The sequence below is a fragment of the Electrona antarctica genome, assembly GCF_951216825.1.
Source record: "Electrona antarctica genome assembly, chromosome: 18".
In the NCBI taxonomy this organism is placed as follows: domain Eukaryota; kingdom Metazoa; phylum Chordata; class Actinopteri; order Myctophiformes; family Myctophidae; genus Electrona; species Electrona antarctica.
The window spans coordinates 38,910,034-38,934,697 of NC_136799.1; the positions used below are offsets into that span (position 1 = coordinate 38,910,034).

The 24,664-nt window shown below is 42.1% G+C and overlaps 3 protein-coding genes across 3 annotated transcripts in view; all 3 read left to right on the forward strand.

Moving 5' to 3' along the window:
• Window positions 1-2,524: 2,524 nt before the first annotated feature.
• haus2 (HAUS augmin like complex subunit 2) lies at window positions 2,525-9,025 on the forward strand. Its single transcript, XM_079528031.1, has 7 exons — window positions 2,525-2,597; window positions 3,489-3,582; window positions 3,975-4,067; window positions 5,899-5,968; window positions 6,518-6,650; window positions 7,405-7,513; window positions 8,115-9,025. Exons 1-7 carry the CDS (start codon window positions 2,560-2,562, stop codon window positions 8,235-8,237), a joined length of 660 nt encoding a protein of 219 aa, XP_079384157.1. The 5' UTR covers window positions 2,525-2,559; the 3' UTR covers window positions 8,238-9,025.
• Window positions 9,026-9,386: 361 nt separating this feature from the next.
• lrrc57 (leucine rich repeat containing 57) lies at window positions 9,387-21,022 on the forward strand. Its single transcript, XM_079528160.1, has 6 exons — window positions 9,387-9,578; window positions 10,266-10,759; window positions 12,290-12,425; window positions 13,185-13,453; window positions 14,777-14,962; window positions 17,335-21,022. Exons 2-6 carry the CDS (start codon window positions 10,676-10,678, stop codon window positions 17,374-17,376), a joined length of 717 nt encoding a protein of 238 aa, XP_079384286.1. The 5' UTR covers window positions 9,387-9,578; window positions 10,266-10,675; the 3' UTR covers window positions 17,377-21,022.
• Window positions 21,023-22,022: 1,000 nt separating this feature from the next.
• The window catches only part of tyro3 (TYRO3 protein tyrosine kinase), a 31,717-nt gene continuing 29,075 nt past the window's right edge, over window positions 22,023-24,664 (forward strand). Inside the window, exon 1 of the mRNA XM_079527711.1 lies at window positions 22,023-22,465. Coding sequence (XP_079383837.1) covers window positions 22,390-22,465 — 76 coding nt within the window. The 5' untranslated portion in view covers window positions 22,023-22,389. The remainder of the gene's footprint in view (window positions 22,466-24,664) is intronic.

Here is a 24,664-nt window from a genome sequence, read left to right on the forward strand (position 1 = left end):
ATGTCCGGGGAGACCTCCTCTACAACACCACACTGTCCGCTAAGCAGCAGAGGTGTAAAACAAAAATGTAACAACAGACATTGTAATTACTGGTGTTGGAACACTAATGTCTGCATGAATGGTTTGGTTGGGGATGAAATCAAGTACTTGGTTACTTTCCACCTGGTGTGTGTGTGTGTGTGTGGGCAGTAATGGCTGTACTCAAGTGTGCATGCATGCCGTTAACAACCTAATTTAGAGCTATCAATGTTTCACACATATGGCACACGTGTGATAGTAGTGATCTACATAGCCTTTGCATATCAGTAGTCTGTTATAGGCCAGTGGTAGTACTTAACTACGACTGTTAATGGTCGATCTACATAGTACTTCACAGTAATACAACCATCTTTCTTCTGGCTGTCCACCACTGGCTGGGCGGTGCCCAGGTAATGAGGTGACAACGATCAATCGTTGTCACCTCATTACCTGGGCACCGTCACCTGGGCACCTGGGCAATCGTCGTATTACAAATGGAATGTCTTTGTTTCAACGATCAGCTCCCATTTGTTGTCATCAAACATGGGAGTGTCCTCCAGTTTTAATATAAATTGAGGTCAGATAGAACTGACTTTTAATTCCAAGTGACTTGCGAAGTTGCATGTAACATGGCAGTTTTTGGCAAGCGTCACACAGTGCTGCGATGGCCACACTCTGAGGTTTCCAAGAAGCGTCACAGGACAGTGATTCCGTCAGTGGACATCATCCAGGACAAAGAGGTACGTCTCATATGGCTATATATGGTGCGTGTCTTGAGTGTACAGGGTTTGATGAGGTCAGATCAACAACATATGGAATTTTAAAATGCATGTTGTAGTTCCTTTAAAAGGTAACTAGTAATGGGTAATATATTACTCAGAGGTCAGAGGTCAGATCAACATGCAATTCATTCTGTACTTGAGTGTACAGGGTTTGATCAACATATAGAATTTTAGAATGCATGTAGTAGTTCCTTTAAAAGGTAACTAGACATTGAGAATGTTATTGAATTAAACACAAGTCACAAGTTCTTTCCTAAATTCTGTGATGTCTTGCATTCTAAATGGATTTTGACTGTCTGTTTCTTTGCGCAGTTTGTTTTGATCATAGGCGATTCACACCTCAGAGCTCTAGTTGATGGGTTCGTGGACATGCCAGCCGGCCGGCTGGCATTCGGATTCATGTCAACGCCAGGTGGATCAGCGGACCATATCAGAGAAGAGATTTGCTCTTCAGCCCTTCCCTACTCACCCGACTTAGTCTGTCTTCTTGCACCCAGTAACAACTTGACATCCAGCAAAACGATTGAAGAGGCCGCCACAGCGTTTCAGAGACTGCTTCGCACAGCTGTCTACAAATGGCCAAAGGTATACAACCAGTGAAATCATGTCACCAAATACATATATGTCTCTTCCCATGCAGACTGTTATATTTTTGTTTTACACCTCTGCTGCTTAGCGGACAGTGTGGTATTGTAGAGGAGGTCTCCCCGGACATGTGCGTATGTCACACTAGTCGATACATAGCAGGGATTTTTGTCCAGTGTCCACTTTAGTTGACTTTAGTCTGGAAATGGGACATTTTTTTATGTTTCACCTCGCTGTATGGCATGCCAATTTTTGTTTTACACCTCTGCTGCTTAGCGGACAGTGTGGTATTGTAGAGGAGGTCTCCACGGACATGTGCGTATGTCACACTAGTCGATACATAGCAGGGATTTTTGTCCAGTGTCCACTTTAGTTGACTTTAGTCTGGAAATGGGATATTTTTTGACCTTTCACCTCGCTGTATGGTTTGCCAATTTTTGTTTTACACCTCTGCTGCTTAGCGGACAGTGTGGTGTTGTAGAGGAGGTCTCCCCGGACATGTGCGTATGTCACACTAGTCGATACATAGCAGGGATTTTTGTCCAGTGTCCACTTTAGTTGACTTTAGTCTGGAAATGGGATTTTTTTTTATGTTTCACCTCGCTGTATGGCGTGCCAATTTTTGTTTTACACCTCTGCTGCTTAGCGGACAGTGTGGTGTTGTAGAGGAGGTCTCCCCGGACATGTGCGTATGTCACACTAGTCGATACATAGCAGGGATTTTTGTCCAGTGTCCACTTTAGTTGACTTTAGTCTGGAAATGGGACATTTTTTTATGTTTCACCTCGCTGTATGGCGTGCCAATTTTTGTTTTACACCTCTGCTGCTTAGCGGACAGTGTGGTGTTGTAGAGGAGGTCTCCACGGACATGTGCGTATGTCACACTAGTCGATACATAGCAGGGATTTTTGTCCAGTGTCCACTTTATAAAGTCCATGCACTCCAGTGAATAGCATTTATCCATTTAGATAACTTTTTAATTACTTATTTTTACACAGAAACATAATGTGTGTCTTATAGCATCATATAGCATCATTTAAATGCTTCATTTGTAGTTTTAATGTGCAAATTAAACTTTTTTTCAATACTCTAGAGGGTACTCTTATTTTGAAGAGATCGTCCACCGGAAGTCTTATATTTGCTCACTAGATTTGCCAAAAGAACAGTGCTCTCTATGGCAACAGCAGCAGCATCGCAACAACAATCTCAACGGTGAGTGATTGATTATTAATAATACACGATCAACACATGATAGAACTGCACTTTGTTCATTCTCCTCCCCAAATAGCCGATCTACAAGCTCACGTGAATTGTGATCTGCTATTGTAATGCTTATAAAAGTTTTAACATCATCAACCACGACATGACATAATTAAACAACATGAGACTGGTTTATCTTACAAATATATTACACATCAACCTGTACATTCAGGTCTCTTTAGGAAGGCGTTATATTATTAGCTTTTAAGAATTGATATAGGCCTAAATAAGTGTTTTTCATGTAATTTACAGTTTAATGTTTTCAAACATGTCCGCGCTGCTCTTTTCCCGACGTTTTCATTTGATCAACATCAACCACGTGGTCATGACGTCTAGACACACCCCCTGGGTCCTAGCCTTTGGATCAAACTCTGTTCCAATGTATTTATTATTTAGTTGGTAACAAGCTCTTGTTTTTACTTTTCAAATTAGAGTTGTTCCAATACCACTACTATCAGTATCAGACAAGCTCCTGATAAAAGCTGGCTAAAATGCTGGTATCGAGTCTGCCAGTCTGCCATTTCAATACCACATACTTTATCACATGACAGTCATGTTTTTTTATTTGTATTTATTCCTAGATCCTAGATCAAACTTTTACATTTCAAAGACCCCTGTAAAGATACCTGTAATTGTCCATTAGGAACACCCTCAAGGAACCCTGAGGGTCCACACATACCAGCCCTGGCAGTGTGATTAATAAATAAAATAAAAACTGTTGCGGAAGTGGTTCCAAATGTGATGGAACCGTTTCCGGTTACTCAATGTTTGGAGTTGGAGTCTTTGTGGAATGATGAATACAATAATGGTCAATCCCATTATTGACCAAAGTGCTCTCTTTAGTTTCAGCATGAATCATTGGGACAAATCTCCGATTACAGTGACACCAGTCGCCGCCCTGCTGGCTAGATGTGTTGCCAGAGGAACCATATTGCAGGTGAGGAGAAAATAGTAATACTAGGGGCCCTATCTTGCCATATTCCTAATCTCATTGGGCATTTTTTATTATTTAAAAAAAACATTAACATTTAGTGAAAATGTTCGATCTACATTGACGTGTTGTGAGCTTGTATAAATGTGCATCTCAATTATTTGATCAATCAAAATAAAAAAAGTAATCGATAAAATAATCGATAAGAAGATAATCAATATTTGCAGCCCTAGAAAATACTACAGCCAACATTATGTTAACCGCATGACTCCTAGCGCCCCTATTCTGGGACCAAAAATAAACTACAACTTGTACAACACATTAACAACACAAATGGAAACAGTTTGGTTTCAACCCTGTTCTTATTGGTTCTATTCTGTCTGTCCGTCCGTCCTCAGGAGGAGTTAGATGTGGTCTCCAGAGACAGCAGTGTCTCTGATTCTCTCCAGGAAACTGAACAACACTTCAAAATGAAGAGAAGGCGTGATGAGGTACCGGGATAATGGTTCAGGACAGCTGAGAGGGAGACAGTGTAGGAGAGACAGACAGCTGAGAGGGAGACAGGCAGCTGAAAGGGAGACAGAGTAGGAGAGACAGACAGCTGAGAGGGAGACAGTGTAGGAAAGACAGACAGCTGAGAGGGAGACAGTGTAGGAGAGGGAGACGCTGTAGGAGAGACAGACAGCTGAGAGGGAGACAGTGTAGGAGAGGGAGACAGCTGAGAGGGAGACAGTGTAGGAGAGACAGACAGCTGATAGGGAGACAGTGTAGGAGAGACAGACAGCTGAGAGGGAGACAGTGTAGGAGAGGGAGACGCTGTAGGCGAGACAGACAGCTGAGAGGGAGACAGTGTAGGAGAGACAGACAGCTGAGAGGGAGACAGTGTAGGAGAGACATACAGTTGAGAGGGAGACAGTGTAGGAGAGGGAGACACTGTAGGAGAGACAGACAGCTGAGAGGGAGACAGTGTAGGAGAGACAGGCAGCTGAGAGGGAGACGGTGTAGGAGAGACAGACAGCTGAGAGGGAGACAGTGTACGTGAGACAGACAGCTGAGAGGGAGACAGTGTAGGAGAGACAGACAGCTGAGAGGGAGACAGTGTAGGAGAGACAGGCAGCTGAGAGGGAGACGGTGTAGGAGAGACAGACAGCTGAGAGGGAGACAGTGTACGTGAGACAGACAGCTGAGAGGGAGACAGTGTAGGAGAGACAGACAGCTGAGAGGGAGACGCTGTAGGAGAGACAGACAGCTGAGAGGGAGACAGTGTAGGAGAGACAGACAGCTGAGAGGGAGACAGTGTAGGAGAGACAGGCAGCTGAGAGTGAGACAGTGTAGGAGAGACAGACAGCTGAGAGGGAGACAGTGTAGGAGAGACAGGCAGCTGAGAGGGAGACAGTGTAGGAGAGACAGACAGCTGAGAGGGAGACGGTGTAGGAGAGACAGACAGCTGAGAGAGAGACGCTGTAGGAGAGACAGACAGCTGAGAGGGAGACAGTGTACGTGAGACAGACAGCTGGGGGGGGGACAGTGTAGGAGAGACAGACAGCTGAGAGGGAGACAGGCAGCTGAAAGGGAGACAGTGTAGGAGAGACAGACAGCTGAGAGGGAGACGGGCAGCTGAGAGGGAGACAGTGTAGAAGAGACAGGCAGCTGAGAGGGAGACAGTGTAGGAGAGACAGACAGCTGAGAGGGAGACGCTGTAGGAGAGACAGACAGCTGAGAGGGAGACAGTGTAGGAGAGACAGACAGCTGAGAGGGACACAGTGTAGGAGAGACACAGCTGAGAGGGAGACGCTGTAGGAGAGACAGACAGCTGAGAGGGAGACAGTGTAGGAGAGACAGACAGCTGAGAGGGAGACCGTGTAGGAGAGACAGACAGCAGGACAGCTGTACTCAATTCATCAGTAATACATAATAATACACAGACAATACAAAATATACTACAAATACATACACAGAAAGAAGTAGGAGTGGGTGGGCGTTAGGGGATTCTACTACGCTACAAGCAAACAGGATGCTTGTCGACGCCTCAACTGCCCTACAGCAGTGCTTCTCAAAGTGGGGTCTAGGTACCCCCAGGGGTCCTTGAGGGGGTCCCCAGCTAAATGATTTGATATCTAGGAACTAAATGGAAGGGGCAGTAACTGAGTGTGAGGCAATGAGAGTGTACAAACGGAACCAAATCTGGACCCTTATGGGGCTGTAACTCTGAGAATATACAAATGGTGCATTTAGCATTTGGTTCCACTCTCAGTCATGGAGGTCTGTGGTCTAAATAATGCAGCCTCCACATAACATCCATGTTGCTGCTGCTGTTCTCAGCTGCAGATGGAGCTGGAGATGTTATGCCTGGAGAAGGACACAGCAGACGTTTCTCACAAGTTCTACCTGAGTAAGTCTCGTGTTTCTGAGTAAACTTTTTAGTTTAGTACATAGAAAATATATTATTGTTGTCGGGAAGAAACCTCTTATCTCCATATTCTAACTTGTTGTGTATTTTCATTAATGTACTTTTATCCGACAGAGACTATATACTGTATATTATAAATATATTCAGGTCTGAGGTTGGAATACCAATTTTATCCAATCAGGAGAGAGGCCTCAACCGGTAATCATGATAAACAAGTGAAATTTGAAGTGATGGAGGACATTTTTTTCTGACGACTGAATTAATTTTTGGAAACTGAGCCAGGGGTAGGGGCCTAGGTCTCAATAAGTATTATGCCCTGTCCCCTTTTTCGCCATCTTGGACACTTTATTATTATTATGCCAAATGGACTGCCACCAAATTGCGGTGTTCTTGTGCTAAATTGCACTGTTGGAATACACATGTATTTGATTGATTTTTGTCTAAACTATGCTGAAAATAAACTGAGCAACATGTGAATGTGATGTGACAGTGAAGCTGACTGTGATTGTGTGTTGATGCTGCTGATCCCAGGCCAGCGGTTGGAGGTGGTCCAGAGGTTCTCCAGTCACCTGCAGGTGGTTCTGAAGGCACAGAGCAGCCTCAGACAGAGACTGATGAGACCCTTGCACCAAACCAACCTGCCCATACAGGCGGACCTGCACAGGTGGGTGTGTGTGTTACAACTTGCAAGTTGCAACCAATTCAGATTGCAACAAGAATATGTTCTATCGCGAATCATTGGTGTGGACTGGGCTTAAAGCTGCTATAAACAATAATATGTCGATTTGCCTGTCTGCTTCCTGATTGGTTAGTCATTGCGACTGGGCTTTTTTCGACCAATGACAAAGCTTCTAGGAACATCTTTGAATGCAGATTGTGGCCCCTAGATGTGTCACAGAGACTAAATTCTTTTTGGGATCGTTCTACCCATTGCTGGCTGTCTGAATACCAAAAAAATAAAAAGGTCATTAAAATGTTGACATATTATTGCTTATAGCAGCCTTAAGGGCTGAGCAAACAACCCGAAAATATATCCACATTGATATTTAGAACCAATAAGTGACTTAATCTTGCTCATGCAGGTTAATAAGTATAATCAAAAAGCAGGTTTTTATATTTTCTTAATTGTCAATGACTAAATCGATTTGTCTGATTAAGCGTCTTAAGGCTCATTCATAGTCTGGATTTTCGGTGTTGAGGTGACCACCGGAGCTGTAATAACGTGGAGCGGTGGTGAGTAAAAACAGAGAGAAGGGCTGGGGAGAGCGGTGGTTTGCTCTTCACCGCGGCTCTGTGACGTCATGTTGTTGTTGCGGTGGTCACCTCACCACCAATAAATCAGACTATGAATAGGCCTTTATACTTTGTGGTACAATGGGGGCGTACAAAAATGGCGAATGTGTTGTGTTGTTGTGTAGGTATGTGGTGGAGCTCATCCGCATGGTGGTGGACTTCATAGAGAAGCTGGACAGAAACCTGGAGATTGTTCGCTCTGTTCCCACTGTGGACCAGTCCATGGTTCAGCTGGTGAGAGCCCACACCTAACATATACTGAACCCATCACACCAGTTCAACCACTTGGAACCTGGCATGGCATCCTCTTTTTTGGGCATGTCATTGTAGACAAACAGGGCTATTTATACAGCAGACACCGGGTCTGCTGTATAAAATAGGTTATGTTCAAACACAATAATACACGCAAACACAATCACAGTCACTTTTTGTTGATTTGACTATTTGCATTTAACAAAAAGATCCGGCAATTTAATCACTGTTTGTTATTGTACATGTAAGAACTGACAGTAGTAGACAATGACTGGCTTTTGAAAACTGATTTGTAATGTTACATATTGTCAGAATGTGATTTGTTTGCATTTGTTTCTTGTTTCTGACTTTGAGATGCGTTTCTCTGTGCAATCAATGTAGATACAGGTAGATGGGAAATATTTCAAACAAATGTTCTACAAAAAAATGTTTTTTTAATGTTTTGACATGAAAAATAACTAAGGGCTTAAGTTAACACTATCTCTCTTTCTTTCCCTCCCCCTCTCTCTCTCTGTTGCTCTTCATCTCTGACCCTCCTCCTCTGTGTGTGCGTCCGTCCGCCCATCCATCCATCATCCTACAGAACACGGCGGTGGTTCAGTTGCTGGACCAGGTGTCAGAGGTGGAGAGTTTATCCAAGCAGGTGTTGCAGTGGAAGGAGCACCACAGCAGCATGCTGAGTCTCTCCAACGCCTCCACAACGTGACCAACGGACCAAATGGCTTATACCATAACTGCTAGCTATCCTGTTTAAAGTGGCAAAAACCCCAAGCCAATCTTAACATGAGCAAAAAATGTTTTTTACCTGGATCCCCCAGTGATTACACTTTGACACTTGTTCATATTGTTTATATGTTTTATAATTATAATATGTTTTATTATTTTTTATAATATATAGTTAGTTTTGCCCTGGCCTCCTACTACTCCTGCATCTTAATGAGTTAAGTGATCACACCATATCCAGACGGAACTGAAAGGTGTACAGAGTGACCGCTGAGCCTCTTGACATAACAATTTCTTCTGAGGCACTGAAGCGCCTCCTCCCATTGTTACATGATGAGGTTCTCAGCTCCTGATTGGCCGATTTCTCTGTGCATGGAACTTGTGACTGGATCTCTATTAGAATGAAAGAAACATTGTACTGTTATACAGTGTGTTTATGTTCTTATGTGCAAACTGGAATATGCTCCAAAGCTTAAAATATTTATTAAGGTTCCTTACAGTATTGTGGAGATGATGTTTTGAGCCTCACGTTTCTTTATCAGACGTCTGAGGTCAGATGAAGAGCCATGAGGCTCGAAACGTCATGTCTTGTCAACTATGGTGTAAGTAAGGAACCTTAATAAATATTTTAAGTTCAGGAGCTTAATCCAGTCAGTGTGCGGACCGGACCTTATCTTCTTTCTTCTATTAGTAACCTGGCGTTTAGTTAGTGGATATGCATGCTCTATTTAATGTTTCTATGTTCTTATGTGCCTAATAAAAACAACTAACAAAATATACTATTTCATTTTTTTTATTCACAGACACACAAATGTAAGATAGATTTCATATTCACTTTCATGGTCACTCAAAATACTAAATCATCACATCTCCAACAGCGGCCTGTTCCATAAAAGTGTTCAAAAGTCCCCTAGTTTAAGTAGTTTTTAATTAGTGAAATTCCATAAAATATTGGAAACATGGGAAATCAATCTACCTAAAAAAGTGAATTAGTCTTAATTAAAACATTCATACGTAGAAAACATTGTACCATCGCCCATCCTATATTCACTACATTCAGATTGTGGAACAACACATAAGTTTGTAACGCACACAAATCCATTCAGGGCAAAAGAAAGTCCCCTATGACCCAATCCTGGCGCATGCGCAAAGCCCTCGCCCTAGTTGCTAATGTGCTAATAGCTTTTAGCAGTCGATGGATTAGAGCTGTGTGTGTGTAGCTGTCAACATAATGTAAACAACATTATTAAACATTCTATAAACGGCTCCGCGCGTTTTCTTACTAGTAGTTCTTCTGTTTTAAAGGACAAACGAGTGTTTTAATGTAAGTAAAACTGTCGTTATTTACATTGTAGTAGTAGTATGCTTCTTAGTTTAGCTAAAAGGCTCAGTGATCCCACCCATAATGTATGTAATATTGTTTTTTATATTATTCACAGCTGATAAATAATACGTAATATTATTTATAATTGATTGCTTTCTGTTTACTTGAATCTTGTCATCTATTACGTGTACTGTTATGTACTTACTGTGTTTAATACTTAGTTTAGTGTTGCTGTTTACTAAAGTAAATAAAATATTCTCTACTTTCACCTCTCACACATCCAGAGCTACCTGCTGCTTAGCCTAAGATTTAAACACTCGTAGGTGTAATTCTGACATTTTAAAATGTCAGAATCTTAGGCTACCTGCTGCTTGTTGTTGTTGGCGGCCAGATATTGTTTATTTTGTATTTGTTTTTGTTATACATTACAGCTGCGTAGTACGCTATTCACTTGTTCGCGCATACTGTTATTTAAATAACACACGACAGCCTGTTTGCTTGCTTGTCCAAAAATGTACAGAATATTATTTTAGCATGTTGTTTAGACAGCTTTTGTGTGTGCTTGGTATCCTTTTCACTTTGAAGCACTCAATAGTTGCTATAAGGGTGTCAGCTAAATGCTTCTCTTCTAAGTTCTAATTCTCATGACTAATTCAGCGGTCATCCTCTCCCCCTTCTCTCCTATAGATTCCCAGCATCACCACCAGGCCCGAGAGGAAAATACAGAGCAAATTATTGACTGATTGATGATTATTGATCGTTATTTCTCTATATGAGATCACGAGGTCTTTATTGATCCGATCTCAGACTCAAAACTGTTGTTGGCAGCAGGGTGGCTGTCAATACAGCTAGCAATAAACTGATTCTAGGTCAGTTTTACACAGTGTATTGTACAGTTATAGGTTAGTTTATTGTAAAATTATACTTTTAGTGTGTTTAGTAACCTATCATTGTCAGTAAGTGTCCTCTGGGGTTAGGGTCCGTTTATTCGGGCATCACACACATACTAGTTGTGTGTGTTAAGGTTGTTGAAAGGTTCCTAGGGTTAGTTTAGTCTGTTAGGACTCGTGCATCGAGGACAGTCTTAGGAGCCTATAATGGGAAACAGCGCGCTCAAATCCCACCTGGAGACGTCGCAGAAGACTGGGGTCTTCCAGCTGACTGGGAAAGGACTGATGGAGGTATGAAACTCTTAGAGTTGTTCGCTGCCTAATACTGCCTAAAGTGCTGGTATCGGTATCGGCAAGTATGCCAGTCTATGCCATTCTGTCGGTTATCATGATGATTTAATTTAGTCATGTTTAGATTTTTTCAGTTGACGTTGCAGGACTATTTTATACTCTTACTGTACTTTGTATTTACATTTTTATTTTTACTAACTTGATGTTGCACATTAACAATATTATGAATGTAATTTGTATTTATTCCTAGATCAGTGGTTCTCAAAACTTTTAATTTCAAGGACCCCCGGAGTGTACAAATGGAACCAAATGGACTGAGTTACAGACCTGTAAAGGTCCATTTGGAACCCAGATGGTCCACTTTGAGAACCACTGTCCTAGATTTTCTTGTTTGTTATCAGATCGGTACTCTGTATACCATCGACCAATACACAAGTTTTGGGTATCCGAATTGGTAACGCCGTACCTTGAAGGACAAAATGGTATTGGTACATCTCTAAAGACTCAGTTAAGCCTCATTTAAACTGAGTAGTACAACGGTGTGTGACATACAATGCAGTCAAACTACCAGTACTACCAGCTAATTATCTCAGCAGACATTCTGGGATGGAAGGGCTGCTTTGATGTAGAGATGATGATGTAAGACAAATTTTAGATATTTTATAAAAAACCTTGTATTCAAAACCGTCAGTAAAGGGAATCTCCATTGGCTGGGGGGAGATATTAGCCTCCCGAGGAATGCGTGAGTAAGTGAATCCACTTTATGAGTCTGGCTAATGCCAGGCTAGGAGATATTAGGCTTCTGGTCGTCATGCAGAGCCTCTGAGCCACTAGTGCTCAATTTTAATTAATAAAATAATCAATTTTGAGCTCAAGTCCCACCTGGAGATGTCACAGAAGACTGGGGTCTTCCAGCTGGCTGGGAAAGGACTGCTGGAGGTATGAAACACAGTAGTACCCTGCTGCAGTTAAGCCTCACTAATAATCCGTAGTACAACGGTGTTGCTTGCCAGTTGCCATAAATGCAGTAGTACCAGTAGTTCTGATTAGGTAAAGATAACATCACCAACAGTGTTCATCCTCAAATGTCTTCAGTTACCGTCCTAATAAACAGTCGAATAGAAATAGTCAACAGTGTTTCCCCTACCACTGCCTTCCCCCTCCGGCAATCCTGGGAGAATACCTACAATAAAATTGGCAGGGGCATGGAGGGGGGGGGGGGGGGGGGGGGGGGTGGCTGGCCCCTGCCAATTTTATTTTAGGTATGGTGGTCCTTGAAATAAAAACATTTGAGAACCACTGGTATTGTAATTGTATAGCAGAGACGTGAAGTCTACAATAATACCAGCTCTGACAGTGTGATGAAAACCGGTTCCGGAAATGGTTCTAAATGTGATGGAACCAATTCCGGTTCCGACCTCAATGTTGGATCTGGTTCCTCCGGTTCTGGATCCCAATCCTAAGTGTGGGTGGATACTGACCTGGGGTCAAGGGTCAAAGGATGAATAGTGTTTTTGTTTTTCCTTCCAGTTCCCAGAGGAGCTGCAGAGACTGACGGCAAACCTGCGTACGGTGGATCTGTCAGCTAACAAAATAGCGATGCTGCCCCCTGCTATTGGCAACTTCACACACATGAAGAGTCTCACGCTCAACTGCAATAAACTCAGTAAGGCTGTGTGTGTGTGTGTGTGTGTGTGTGTGTGTGTGTGTGTGTGTGTGTGTGTGTGTGTGTGTGTGTGTGTGTGTGTGTGTGTGTGTGTGTGTGTGTGTGTGTGTGTGTGTGTGTGTGTGTGTGTGTGTGTGTGTGTGTGTGTGTGTGTGTGTGTGTGTGTGTGTGTGTGTGCGCGTGTGTGTGTGTGCGTGTACAGGTAGATTACCATAGTTCGATTAATAACCCCTAGTTTACATTCTTGTAAAATTATCGTCTGTTGGGTGGAAACCATGTTGCTTTTCAGGATTCAAATAAAAAAATCACACCCTTGTGAACGGAGTGGTGTAAGGTCTTATATAGCCTGTCTGACGTAATTAAATCATGTCTGACGTAATGAAATCACACCCGGGTGAACAGGGTGAGCATAGCAACCATGCTCATTTTTTCTGCACTAACCAAGCCAGTTGTAGAAATCACACCCGGGTGAACAGGGTGAGCATAGCAACCATGCTCATTTTTTCTCCACAACAAAGCCAGTTGTAGGAGTGGTTTACACCACTAAAAAAAATAGCAAAAGTAGCAGATCTACAAAACGCGTTGCTTCATACATTAGGTCGTTTCTTCACTTGTGGATCTGCTACTTTTGCGAGATGCTGTCTTCAGTATGATCAAGAAGGGCCTTCATTAAAGAAAACACACAGAGAAGGTGATAGGCGGTTTCTGCCCGACGGCGACGATATCGACTCAATATTTCCTTTCCTTTCCTGCACACAGCCAGCATTCCCAGTGAGATCTGCAAGCTGAAGAAACTGGAGACCCTCAGCCTCAACGGGAACCAGCTGCAGCAGCTGCCCCCCACCGTGGGCCAGCTCAAGGCCCTGAGGACCTTCTGCCTGTCCGGGAACCAGTTCAGAGACTTCCCCTCTGGGCTGGGCACCCTCAGGATGCTGGACATGCTGGACCTGTCCAGGAACCACCTCCAGGTGGTCCCCGCCGAGGTGTCGACTCTGCAGACCATAGAGATCAACCTGAACCAGAACCAGGTAACAGAGCCTCTTTACCACAGGCATAGGCAGCAGAATAGATTTTGAAGGTGCAGATTCCCGTGCAGATATCAAGCGGAAGTCCCTCTACTTTACTGTACTGGCACACCCGAAATCACCATATATACAGTTAATATGTGTGTTTGTGTGTGTGTTAGGTTGCGCACAGGTGGTGAAAAACAACCATGCTGTTTTCGTGCTCAGACGCACCCAAGTACTCCGTAAGGGAGTCGTTGCACCAAATATAAAATAAAGGCATAAAAAAAATGAATGGCACGCCTGCGTTGCTGCAGTAACGAGCCGATAGGTGAGTTCCGTAAGCAGCATAGCAGCCAAGTCTATGGACGTTTAATGTTTGCTTTAAGCAGTGACATAAAATAAATCACTCACAATCACACAAGTGTGATTTGTTTTTTAAATTAATAATGTAATTTTGTCCAATGAAAGCATCACATTGTAATGTGTTGTAGATCTGCAATTTAGGAAAATAATTGTAAACGTTGAAAATAATTGCCCAAAATGAGGACGGTGAAATAAAATAAAAAATCTGACCTGTCTGAAGTGAGTGGTGCAACAGCACTCCCTGTTGGTACGCTAAACATAGGGACATAGTCCGACATAACAGACATAGGGATGGACATAGGGACATTGCTGTTCCTTGGTGTGATGAAAAATGTTGACACATCATGGGCTGTATAATTGCTGATACCAAAGTCAAATAAATTTGGCCGATATATTATAGGCTAAACGGATATAGAGGTCCAACTCTAAAATAAAGGAAAGGTATCTATATGAACTCAGCCTGATGTTCTAAACCACTAGTTCTCAAACTTTTTCATGCCAAGGACCCCCAAAATGACATGTATTTAGCCGTGGACCCCTATCTCAAATATTTGATGCCAGGGACACTCGGAAGAGAAGATTTGTGTTAAAAAAATCACACCCGTGTGAAGTGAGGGGCGCTCTTATCATCGTACATCATCATGAATCATCTCATACTGGCCAATCAGAATGCCTGTTGCCACAAATTTACGTCATATTTGGCGGACATTTGACCTAATTTCTCCTTTCATTGTCGATGGCAAATATGAGACGTGTGGGGACAAGATGACGTACATTTTCCCTGCATTGTCAATGGCATTTAATGTATGTGTTTTTTTTGTGTGGACAATAGAAATCCCCACTTTGAAAACCAGTGTTCTAAACAGCTTGGATTTCAGTCTTCATCAAACAGAACATTTATATGAACCGCGGGGGGCAGGTTTCTAAATCTACGGGGACATTATTCTGTGTTCTAAAGAGATCTCTCCTCTCATCATCTAGATCTCTGTGGTGTCGGAGGAAGTGTCCAAGTGTCCGAGGCTGAAGGTTCTCCGCCTGGAGGAGAACTGTCTGGAGCTGTCCTCCATCCCCGTGTGCATCCTGACCCAGTCCCAGGTGTCGCTGCTGTCTGTGGAGGGGAACCTGTTTGAGGTCAAGAACATCAGAGACCTGGAAGGCTACGACAAGGTATTTAAAACCCTACCATCCCCATTCTAGCGGGGACCATTCGCCCCAAGATAGGAGATCTACAAGCTCACAACGCATCGCATTCACTTCCCACCCCGTAACTTAACTCAATTACTGCCATGGACGACTTTGACCACTTTTGGGGTTTTGTATTGATTAAGTGGCAGGTCGTTTGTTGCTGCGTTTCGAGCTGCTACTGCTACTTTTGATGCTTTTCATGTGACGCTGTACGATGATCAAGTAGGGCGTTAATTTACGAAAAACGTAAAATATGGAGATAAGAGGTTTCTGTCACCAACTCTAAAGTACACAGTCCATGTGCTATGTGCATACATTATACAGTATACGCACACAGCTGGGAATAGAAGGGAGAGGGCCAATCCACTGTTGCCTAAACAGGTGTTACCTTTATTTACCTAGGGGAGGTTCACTGAGAACGAATTCTCTTTTTCAGGAACACTGCCACGCACGCACGCACTCACGCACGCACGCACGCACGCACACACACACGCACGTACGCACGCACGCAATAGAGAGAGCAGGATTATTAAACCAACATGTTTTGACCACAAGCGGTCTTCATCGGGGCTAAATGATGAAGACCTTGTGGTCGAAACATGTTGGAACACAGAATCGATTGAGTGATCATTAAAATAAGCATGCTCTGAAAATGCAGTCGGCCCACCGGTCTCATGGGTGGGCCCTGATTGCTTTTGATATGTCACAACTTAAGTGGACCCTGATCCGGAAAAAGGTTGTGTACCACTGTAACATAGAATTCCCAGGTTACGGTAATGTCAAACAGAATCCACTGTTGCCTAAACAGCTGTCATGTTTTCATTCAGTTGCACACGCTCATGAGGTTTTTACAGTGCAGAACCAATTGTGTTTACACTCACACACGCATAATCCAAAATAATTAAACACTGTCCTATGACTCAGGTTGTTGTTCTATTGAAAGATGTGTATGTGTGTGCCGGCCACACTGGGAGAACTAACTGCTAGCCAAGTTAGCTAAGCTCTCTGCAATAATGGGATTTTGAGCCATTCTCTCGTTCAGGCTTTTCTTAGAGGGATGAGGGATCAGTTGGTGAAAGTTGAGGCTCAGACAGTTTACTAAGCCATTTTAGCGTCATAATCTGTCAAGTCTTCTGGTCAACTACAGTTAGATCATCCACTACACTACTACTAATAATAGGGGTGTTTTCTTTTTATAGTTTCGCTGCTGGTAATGTTGTGCAACTGGCCGTGTGGCTACTAGTGTCACAGAGCAGTAATAAATACAACCAGATCTGTCCACATTGAAAACAAGCGTTTGGACAGAAACCTCTTATCTCCATATTCTAACTGTTAGTTTTAAGTAAATTAACGTACTTGTTCACTACTTGATACTACAGTGTCACACAAAAGCATCAAAAGCAGCAGATCTACACGCTCGAAACACAACACAGAGCAACACGCTTTTTATGCCTTTATTGATAGTGTACAGTAGACAGACAGGAAAGGGGGAGAGAGATGGCTGGGTGACGTGCGGCAAAGGCCGTCGGGCTCGGGAGTCGAACCCGTGGCACGCCGTCCGGCTGGCTTGGCAGCCTAGGTGCCCAGACGGTTGAGCTAACCGTCCAGGCCATAGTCTGACTCTCTTATTAAGAGGGATAACAGCGAGGTTTATTAGCTGTTGACAGGCTGTCAATAATTAAGTCTTTAAGTAATTAAGTAATCTCGGTGACAGCCTCACCCAGACACTGCCCTAGTCAGTCATAAACCTTGTGCTCATTAGATAGATACCTCGATAACATTGCGTGATATATCTTTCTACCATTTTTCTGAAATGAGTATCTGACAAAGTAATCAAAATAATGAAAACAATATTGTTTAAATCATCTGTCGGGTGGAAAACCTGTCTACAACTAAAAGTAGCAGATCTTACCAACTCAAAACACGTCTGTTCGGACCCCCATAACTCTGAGTCTGAGAGCGTAGGAATCATGGGTCCATTTGGTTTCATTTGTATATGATCTCAGAGTTACAGAACCTTACTCCCCCTTAACGCTAGGCGACTCTTTTTCACCCCTATTCCGCCAGTAGCGCAGTCTCGACTTTAGTCAAAATAAATAATGCACTTTCGCTACTCATCAAAACAAAGTTGAAAACCTACTCTCCTCGGTGGGAAGACTCAGCCCCCCACCTTCCATATAAAATACACCTTTTGGCCATAAAATCTAATATTCCACCGGATGGAAACATTTTTTTAGCTACTCCAGTGCGGCACCTACAGATCTTATGAATAGAAAGATTCCATTGACCATTGACACTGGCCCAGAAAGAGTCTCTATTAAACTATTTGTTATTTCTCTTCTTCTTCTTGTCAGTATATGGAGCGCTTCACCGCCAACAAGAAGAAGTTTTCCTAAGGTAAACGGCACAACAAAAAACTTACATTGTTGCCCCCTGGGGGCAGGATGCTGATCTGCAAGTGAAAACCCTGAGAGGCGATGATGATGGCTAGCTAACAACATGCAGCACTATAATAACAAACAATAACCACAATTAAAAAAAGACGCCAGACTTGTAAGTTGGACATTACTCTGACTCTCTTATTAAGAGAACGCACACAGGGCCATGTCGTGGGTCCAATGAATCAAAGCCTCGCAAACCCGAGATCGAACCTGCAAACTTTCCATTCCAAGGACGGTTCGCTCTGGCTCAGGCTGAAGAAAGACGTACAGGGCTGTCGGTTCTACACACTGCATTCAAAACATTTTAATTTTATTATTTATAAAAATTCTTCTTTCAACATCACTTAAGTGCTTTCCACAACAACAGAAAGAGAGAGGATCTATCACATGCCAGCATGTTCCGTTGTCCTCCATTTGGTCAGTCTCACTACTGTGGGTGGGTATTAAGGTTGGCGGGGACTCCGGGGAGGGGGTACACTGAGATGATCAAATATATTCCCACAGATGCTTGACTTAATAACTATCTGCTCATTGATGTGCTTTGATGTGTGAATTGTATCTTTATGACAAAAGCTCTGTGTAAATGTCAAATGTGGCCAAAGAGAGATTGATATGTTCAAACAGCTGAGAGATGCAGGCAGTCACAGACTGTACCTAATATGTCTTTATAATGATTCTACCTTATGGTCAAGAACAGTGCAACAATAAGTGAACTGGTTTCGCACTGAGATCTCAAAGAAGAACACAGTATATTAATGACCAGCTGAATTGAAAAAATAAATGTTTTTAACACATAATGGGGAGATCGTTAACGATTGATGTCAAATTTGTATTTTATTTTATTGAGTAGTTTTATATTAAAAGTCCATAAAAGGCCTTAATTACTAACTGTAAAACACAAACATAATGCATTATTACATCGGCAGGTAGTAACCAATTTCAACTAATAATATGATGACGAGCGCCTGTAAAACTGGTTTATCTCTTTGATTGGCTAAGAGTCACCCGGCTCCTTTTTTTTCACTAGGCCATATGTCACAATATGGTTGTGAAGAGCCATTTTAGCTGGTCTTTAAGTAATAATAATACAAAAATAAACACTAGTAAAGCTGTAATGTATCTTTGACCATGTCAACATTTCAAGACCCACTTTTTGGTCAGAAACCTCGGGTTGAGAAACTATGCTCTTGGTGGAGCATTGGCATGGCATGTTAGCTCTTTAAATTCCATTGAATCTTTCTGGTCCTGAATACTGAACACAATGTCTGAAGAATTGTACTGATCATTTCAGTAGGACAGCTGACAGGCAGATGTGAAGGAGAGACAGACAGTAGAGATGTTTAGTATAATTGATCTCATATATTGAAGGAATCATGTGAAGGAAGTCAGTTTCCTAATGGAATCTAACACTTGGTTTATATACAATATATTAAAAGGACGGAAAACCTTGTATGTCCACTTTCAGGAAATGGACAAATAGAACATGTGTTCCAATTGGAAGAATGTAGTTATTTACAAACTCAGAATTTATAAAACTTACAGACTTAAAGGGGCATTCCACTCATTTTCAACATTTTACTATGTCATTAATATACCTTAGAGCTGTTGTGTGGAAATAATAAAAACGTCCCCCCCATTCTGTGTTTCCTAGAACTAGAGGTCTGAAAAAAATCATTAACATGGTGAAACACATCCTGATGATGTCATCAAGATGTGTTTCACCATGTTAATGATTCTTTTCATAATTACAGTTCTAAGAAACACAGAATGGGGGGACTTATTTCCACACAACAGCTCTAATGTATATTAATGACATAGTAAAATGTTGAAAATGAGTGGAATGCCCCTTTAACGGCTTTGAACCTGGTGTATTTTTGGGCATGTCTTTTTGGGCATGTCAGACATAAGACAAACTGCTACTTTTGATGCTTTTGCGTGACGCTGTAGTACGATCAAGTAGGGCGTTAATTTGTGAAGAAATACAAAAGGTTAGAATATGGAGATACAAGACGTTTGCCCACCTCCGACAGACAGAAGCTTTGGATTGATCCCGACAGATTTGGAATGCAGCCTGGTAAACCATCCCAGTTGCATGCATTCACATTGTATTGTGAATTCACGTGACCAGGTTGGTTACTTGAACCTGTGATGTTTTCACTTAACCCATTTTGGGACGGGAACCCCTTTTGGTGTTAGCATTATGTTATGCTTTAGCTATTGAAAAATAGCAGATCTACAAGCTCATAGCACGCCACCGAGTGGCGCGCTACGAGCTTGTAGGTCTGCTATTTTTTTTAAATCGAACGACTGACATAGAAACATAGCTTTTTCAGAAAACTGTCAGGACGTAGCAGACATTTTTAGAATCTGATCTCAGGTCAAAATGGGTTAAAGCAGTCCTTTAGGGATGCACACGCAGATTAGACACACCGACCTTTTTAACAGATCTTGTATGGGGGTCCCTTGCACAATATATTCTGATGGACGTCCGCTGCCAAATACATTAATTTGGGGCGTCCTTCACATCAAAAGGTTTGGGTACCACTGATTTACAGGTGGCAACACTATGCACAGTAACTTGAGCTTATATCGTCTGCAGGATCAAATCAAACCACCCCCCATCCTAGATTAAATTACTGTATCACACAGTTACTTAACATAATTTAGTTTTAAATATTTTAATAAATTATCAAAATCTTGTTGTTTATGTGTTTGAGGCTGCCAGTGTTCTCTCACGCCAACGTTCCTTCCCTATACGGAAAATGATTGATCGATCAGCTTCATTGATGTTCCCATTTCAGTACAGTTAGTTAATATGTATATTTATTTTAACGGCTGCATCTGTCGAGACTCGGGAGAAATGGTGTTTGTGCTTGAGCGTATGTAAAAACTCACACAATAACTTGTTTTTTATTTAATGACGTTTATATATTCTTTACCTGCGTCATACATTCATGTTCGGAATTCCATAAGTTCTGTCAAATGTTATGACTGTGATGTAATGTTTGCTCTGGCAGATGGAATGTTAATGGTGTGCAGAATTTGCTCAGGTTTAATAAAATTAACAATTTTAATTGTAAGCATGCATGATGATTGCGTAGCAACTCAAGGCTTTGTTGAGCAAGCTTCCTTCTATAAAGAGCATCTTCCAGTATGGAATATATGGAAATTATATAATGTATGAGTCAATATTGTGAATTTGATGTATTGGTGAATTTGTGCATCCCTGGCTCTGTCATGCGAGGTAATTTGTCTATTAACCATTTTCAACATGGTGTCTCTATTTTTGGCATGACATTAGAAGGCAAAACATTTTAAAAAATGTCAAAAACAAAACATTAACATTTATTTCAAGAATAGCCAACCTACAAGCCCATAACACATCGCAATATGACGTGTTGTGGGCTTGCACATCGGCTATTTTCTCTGTCTTACAACAAGGTACCTAGTGGTTAACTGTTTATCGTTTGGTTTGACTTAACTAAACTCTAGTCATGAATAACCTTAAAACACACTCCTTTTGCCTGAGCAGCTTCATAGATCATATTGTGTTGTCAGACATCGCCTCACTGATCAACCAATAAAGATACATTAACTATTATTTCTCATTTCACTCATTCATCTAGAGACGTATGCGTCTGGTGTCTGGTCACACTCACACACTGGCTGCAGTGAGGCTTGAACCTGGTCACACTCACACACTGGCTGCAGTGAGGTTGAACCTGTGATCTTTAGTGAGGGGACTAGGTTTCTAACCATGAAGCAAAAGATACAAATCAATCGTTTAATTTTTTTTTTTTTTTTTTACACAAACATACAGACAAAGCTGGTTGTTGGAGTGGTTTGCACCACTCAAAAAAAAAGACACTTCAATTAATTATTGACATAGTCTACAGTATTTATTTAATTTTGCACTTTGTAGAAATGATATGTATGTTTAGTATTGTTTAAATTACAGTACATAACAAGACCTACCAGGACCAGTACTTTTGGTTTTCTATCCTACCAGCCAGGACCTCTAGTACTGCTGGTTTCCTGTCCTACCAGATAGTTGTATTAATAAGTGAAATGAAATGAAATGAAATCTATATTTACCCAGGGTATCTGGGCTAAGCTCAAGAACTTGTTTCCAGCCAGGCCCTGCTCATAGAACACATTTCATCGTAGTGGTTCAATGCCTTGTTCAAGGGCACTTCAGCGGTGGTAATTTTAACGTGTCGGACGGCTGATTCGAACTGGGAACCTTCCGGTATCAAGACCGCGCCGCTATCCGTTCGGCCACCGCTGCCACTGAGAAAATAGCAGCCAGGTGAATGACAGTTATGACACTAAGACATTTGGTTCCATTTGTACATTCTCAGTGTTAGGCTATATGGTCCTTGAAATTAAAACGTTTGAGAGCCAGTCTCACTGTTACTGGTCTTAGTTTCAACATGACATTAAATTAATCCATTCATGATTCATTTAATCTGTCAAACTACTGTTTTTCCCCGCCACTAGGTGGCGTTGTTTCACTATCATAGACCCTGCAAATTGCTGCAACGCTTCGAATCTAGATTGACCAGCCAACTTTCTCCCACATTCCTCCACTCACTGCTCCGCTCCTCCGCTGTGACCCGTACAACAAAACAAACAAATCGTTACAAAGAAGTAGCGCATTACCAAACCACATCCACTGCTTTAGTAACACCGGGTTCAACTGTTATTAAACCTTATTCAAATTCAACCAGACCCGTTTTTCAACGGTTAATTGGCCGGTTAACACGTATTTCGGACTGTTGTTTCTTCCAATCCTCACAGAAGAACGACATCAATGGGTGCTTTTCTTCTCCGGAGGGATTTATTGTTTTGTTTTGTTTGTTTGGACACGTTCTTCCCTGAGAAGGAGTGAAGAAACTCGCCGATGGGATTCAAGTGGACGCAACAATAAGGGAATATAAACTGTGAAGGCGTAACAATAATGACAAAATGAGATTATTTGCTGCTGTTTGCTCTCTGCTGTTCTCGCTGCAACTTCTTCGCCCAGGAACCTGCAGCAGTAGCGGTGAGTGTTATTCTAACAAATACATAATTACATTTAATAATGTATTTATTATGCATCCCCATCGGATATAGCTTTGACTGGAAAGTCAATATTGTGAGATGATACTTTGCCTGCATTTGTTGTATTTTTTACCACAAAGGATAAAAACAAATAGCCAAAATAGCGAATTTCATTCTCTTTCTTTCTTTCTTTCTTTGCGTATTTATTATTAATATTATTATTTGTGTCGACATTCCAGAGTCGTACAGTGCAACAACAGGTAAACGTGATGGAATGTAATAAGAATTTAATCTGTTAATCTCTACAAACATCCTCCAAATTCCCAACCCTGCGGTCGGTTGTTGCCTTTTCCGTTTTAATCCTTTGGTGTCGCTTTTTCTTGCCCCAAAACAACAACTGAGATCTACAGTGAAGATATGCTACGTGCTGATAGACAGCATTGTTGGGCTGAGATAAGTGTTGCAGTGTTACTGAGCAGCCAAGTAGAAAGCCACACAACAAGCCCTGTTTATTGGGAGATAAAATGTGTGTGTGTGCGTGTGTGTGAGAGAGAGAGTGAGAGCGTGTGTAGCGCGCGCGTGCGTGTGTTGTTAACACTCATGATGTGTTACTTACTTGAAAGCTATCCAGGGTGCTATCAAAGAATTTAGTCAGCGATACCCCTACTGTGTGTGTGTGTGTGTGTGTGTGTGTGTGTGTGTGCGCGCGCGCGTGCGTGTGTGTTTTCACAGCTGAGGACAGCTGTTGAGTGTTTGCCACAGTGAAGGTCTTTACACACACACACACACACACACACACACACACACACACATCTGATTGATCAGACAATCATATATATGTGTAATGTAATGGGAGGGACATTTCCTATATATTGTGGTGATGTCATGGCTGCAGGGAAGTGAGAGAACTGATGTCATACTTACTGGATAGATCTCCCCATCTATTAGATTGTCAAGTTTATGATGCCAGCCAATCGTTTTTGAATTGCCTCAATGATGTCATCACCACTGTGGTGGTGGGATGTGACACTTTAGTTTTGGCTCCTCCTGGCAGATGATGATGTTGATGATGTCATAGCTCTCTGAGTACCATTCTACTGCACGCTAATATTGTATTCATAAACCGAGTTTTGAAATGGTCGCCTATGAAAACAAATATTGCCTACTGCACACAGTTTGTTTAGGCATTTATCAGTGGTTCACAAACAGTGGCTCAGCAGATTCAAAAAACACCTCCACGTGTGCTATCGGTTCAAATCTGCTGCTGAGCCAAATGAAGAAACTGACCCTGAACAGAAAATGTTTACTGTCTGGAAAAGTGAACTCCAGTTGTGCGCAAACACAGAGCCTATTTGCTGGGGTCATTCCAAGCATGGAGACCCTTAATCCACAGCTAGCCATGTTGAAGTGTCCTTGAGCAAAAGACTGACTGCTCCCGATGAGCAGGTTGTTGGTGCCTTGCATGGTTTCCTCTGCCGTCGGAGTGAGTGAACGTTTAATGCACATTGTAAAGCACTTTGGATGAACTAAATGAGTGAGTGAACGTTTAATGCACATTGTAAAGCACTTTGGATGAACTAAATGCTCTGCATTTCGGTAGCACAGAAACACAGAGCATTTAGTAGATTTGCAGACTGCTTAGTGGGTCTTCTTGTCAGTACATGTAGCATCATTCATTCTGCATCTTTAGACTTGTTGGGTCCAGCCTGATAATAACAAGTTGCAATAATAATGCAGTCTCGGACTGGGAGGAAGTAACAAATGCATGAGCAAATCTTTCTGCATCTTTTCGAGACGGGATGACTTGAAACGCTAAGAAGGTGGAAGAAAGGCAGTCCTTTGAAATTGATGAGAGAGTTAAATGGCATGATGATAATATGCCTGGTGCCTGGTGGTGGATAATTAAATGTTGAGAGTCTGCACTCTGCAGTCCCCCAACTGTGGGGGATGGTAAGAGGTCATTCCACTCCACAGTTTGGGAGAAAAGTCAATGACAGCGATTCCCAACCTTAGGATATTGCACAGGGGCCCCAAAATAATTGGCAAAACGCTAGAATTTTATAATAATAATAACATTAGAGCTGCACTATGTAACTTTGTTCTTCTACCCTGGATTTGAACCCAGTTTCCTGGAAAACCCAGTTTCCACTATAATACTCCTTCCCGGGAAGGAGTATTAGTGGGTTTGGTTAAGTCCCGT

Excerpts from the sequence above, each read along its gene's own strand:
- haus2 (XM_079528031.1), top strand. The coding sequence starts at position 2,560 with ATGGCAACAGCAGCAGCATCGCAACAACAATCTCAACG. Across the intron at positions 5,969-6,517 it reads TTCTCACAAGTTCTACCTGA|GCCAGCGGTTGGAGGTGGTC; the intron begins GTAAGTCTCGTG and ends TGCTGATCCCAG. Across the intron at positions 6,651-7,404 it reads ATACAGGCGGACCTGCACAG|GTATGTGGTGGAGCTCATCC; the intron begins GTGGGTGTGTGT and ends GTTGTTGTGTAG.
- lrrc57 (XM_079528160.1), top strand. The coding sequence starts at position 10,676 with ATGGGAAACAGCGCGCTCAAATCCCACCTGGAGACGTCGCAGAAGACT. Across the intron at positions 10,760-12,289 it reads CTGGGAAAGGACTGATGGAG|TTCCCAGAGGAGCTGCAGAG; the intron begins GTATGAAACTCT and ends TTTTCCTTCCAG. Across the intron at positions 14,963-17,334 it reads ACCTGGAAGGCTACGACAAG|TATATGGAGCGCTTCACCGC; the intron begins GTATTTAAAACC and ends TCTTCTTGTCAG.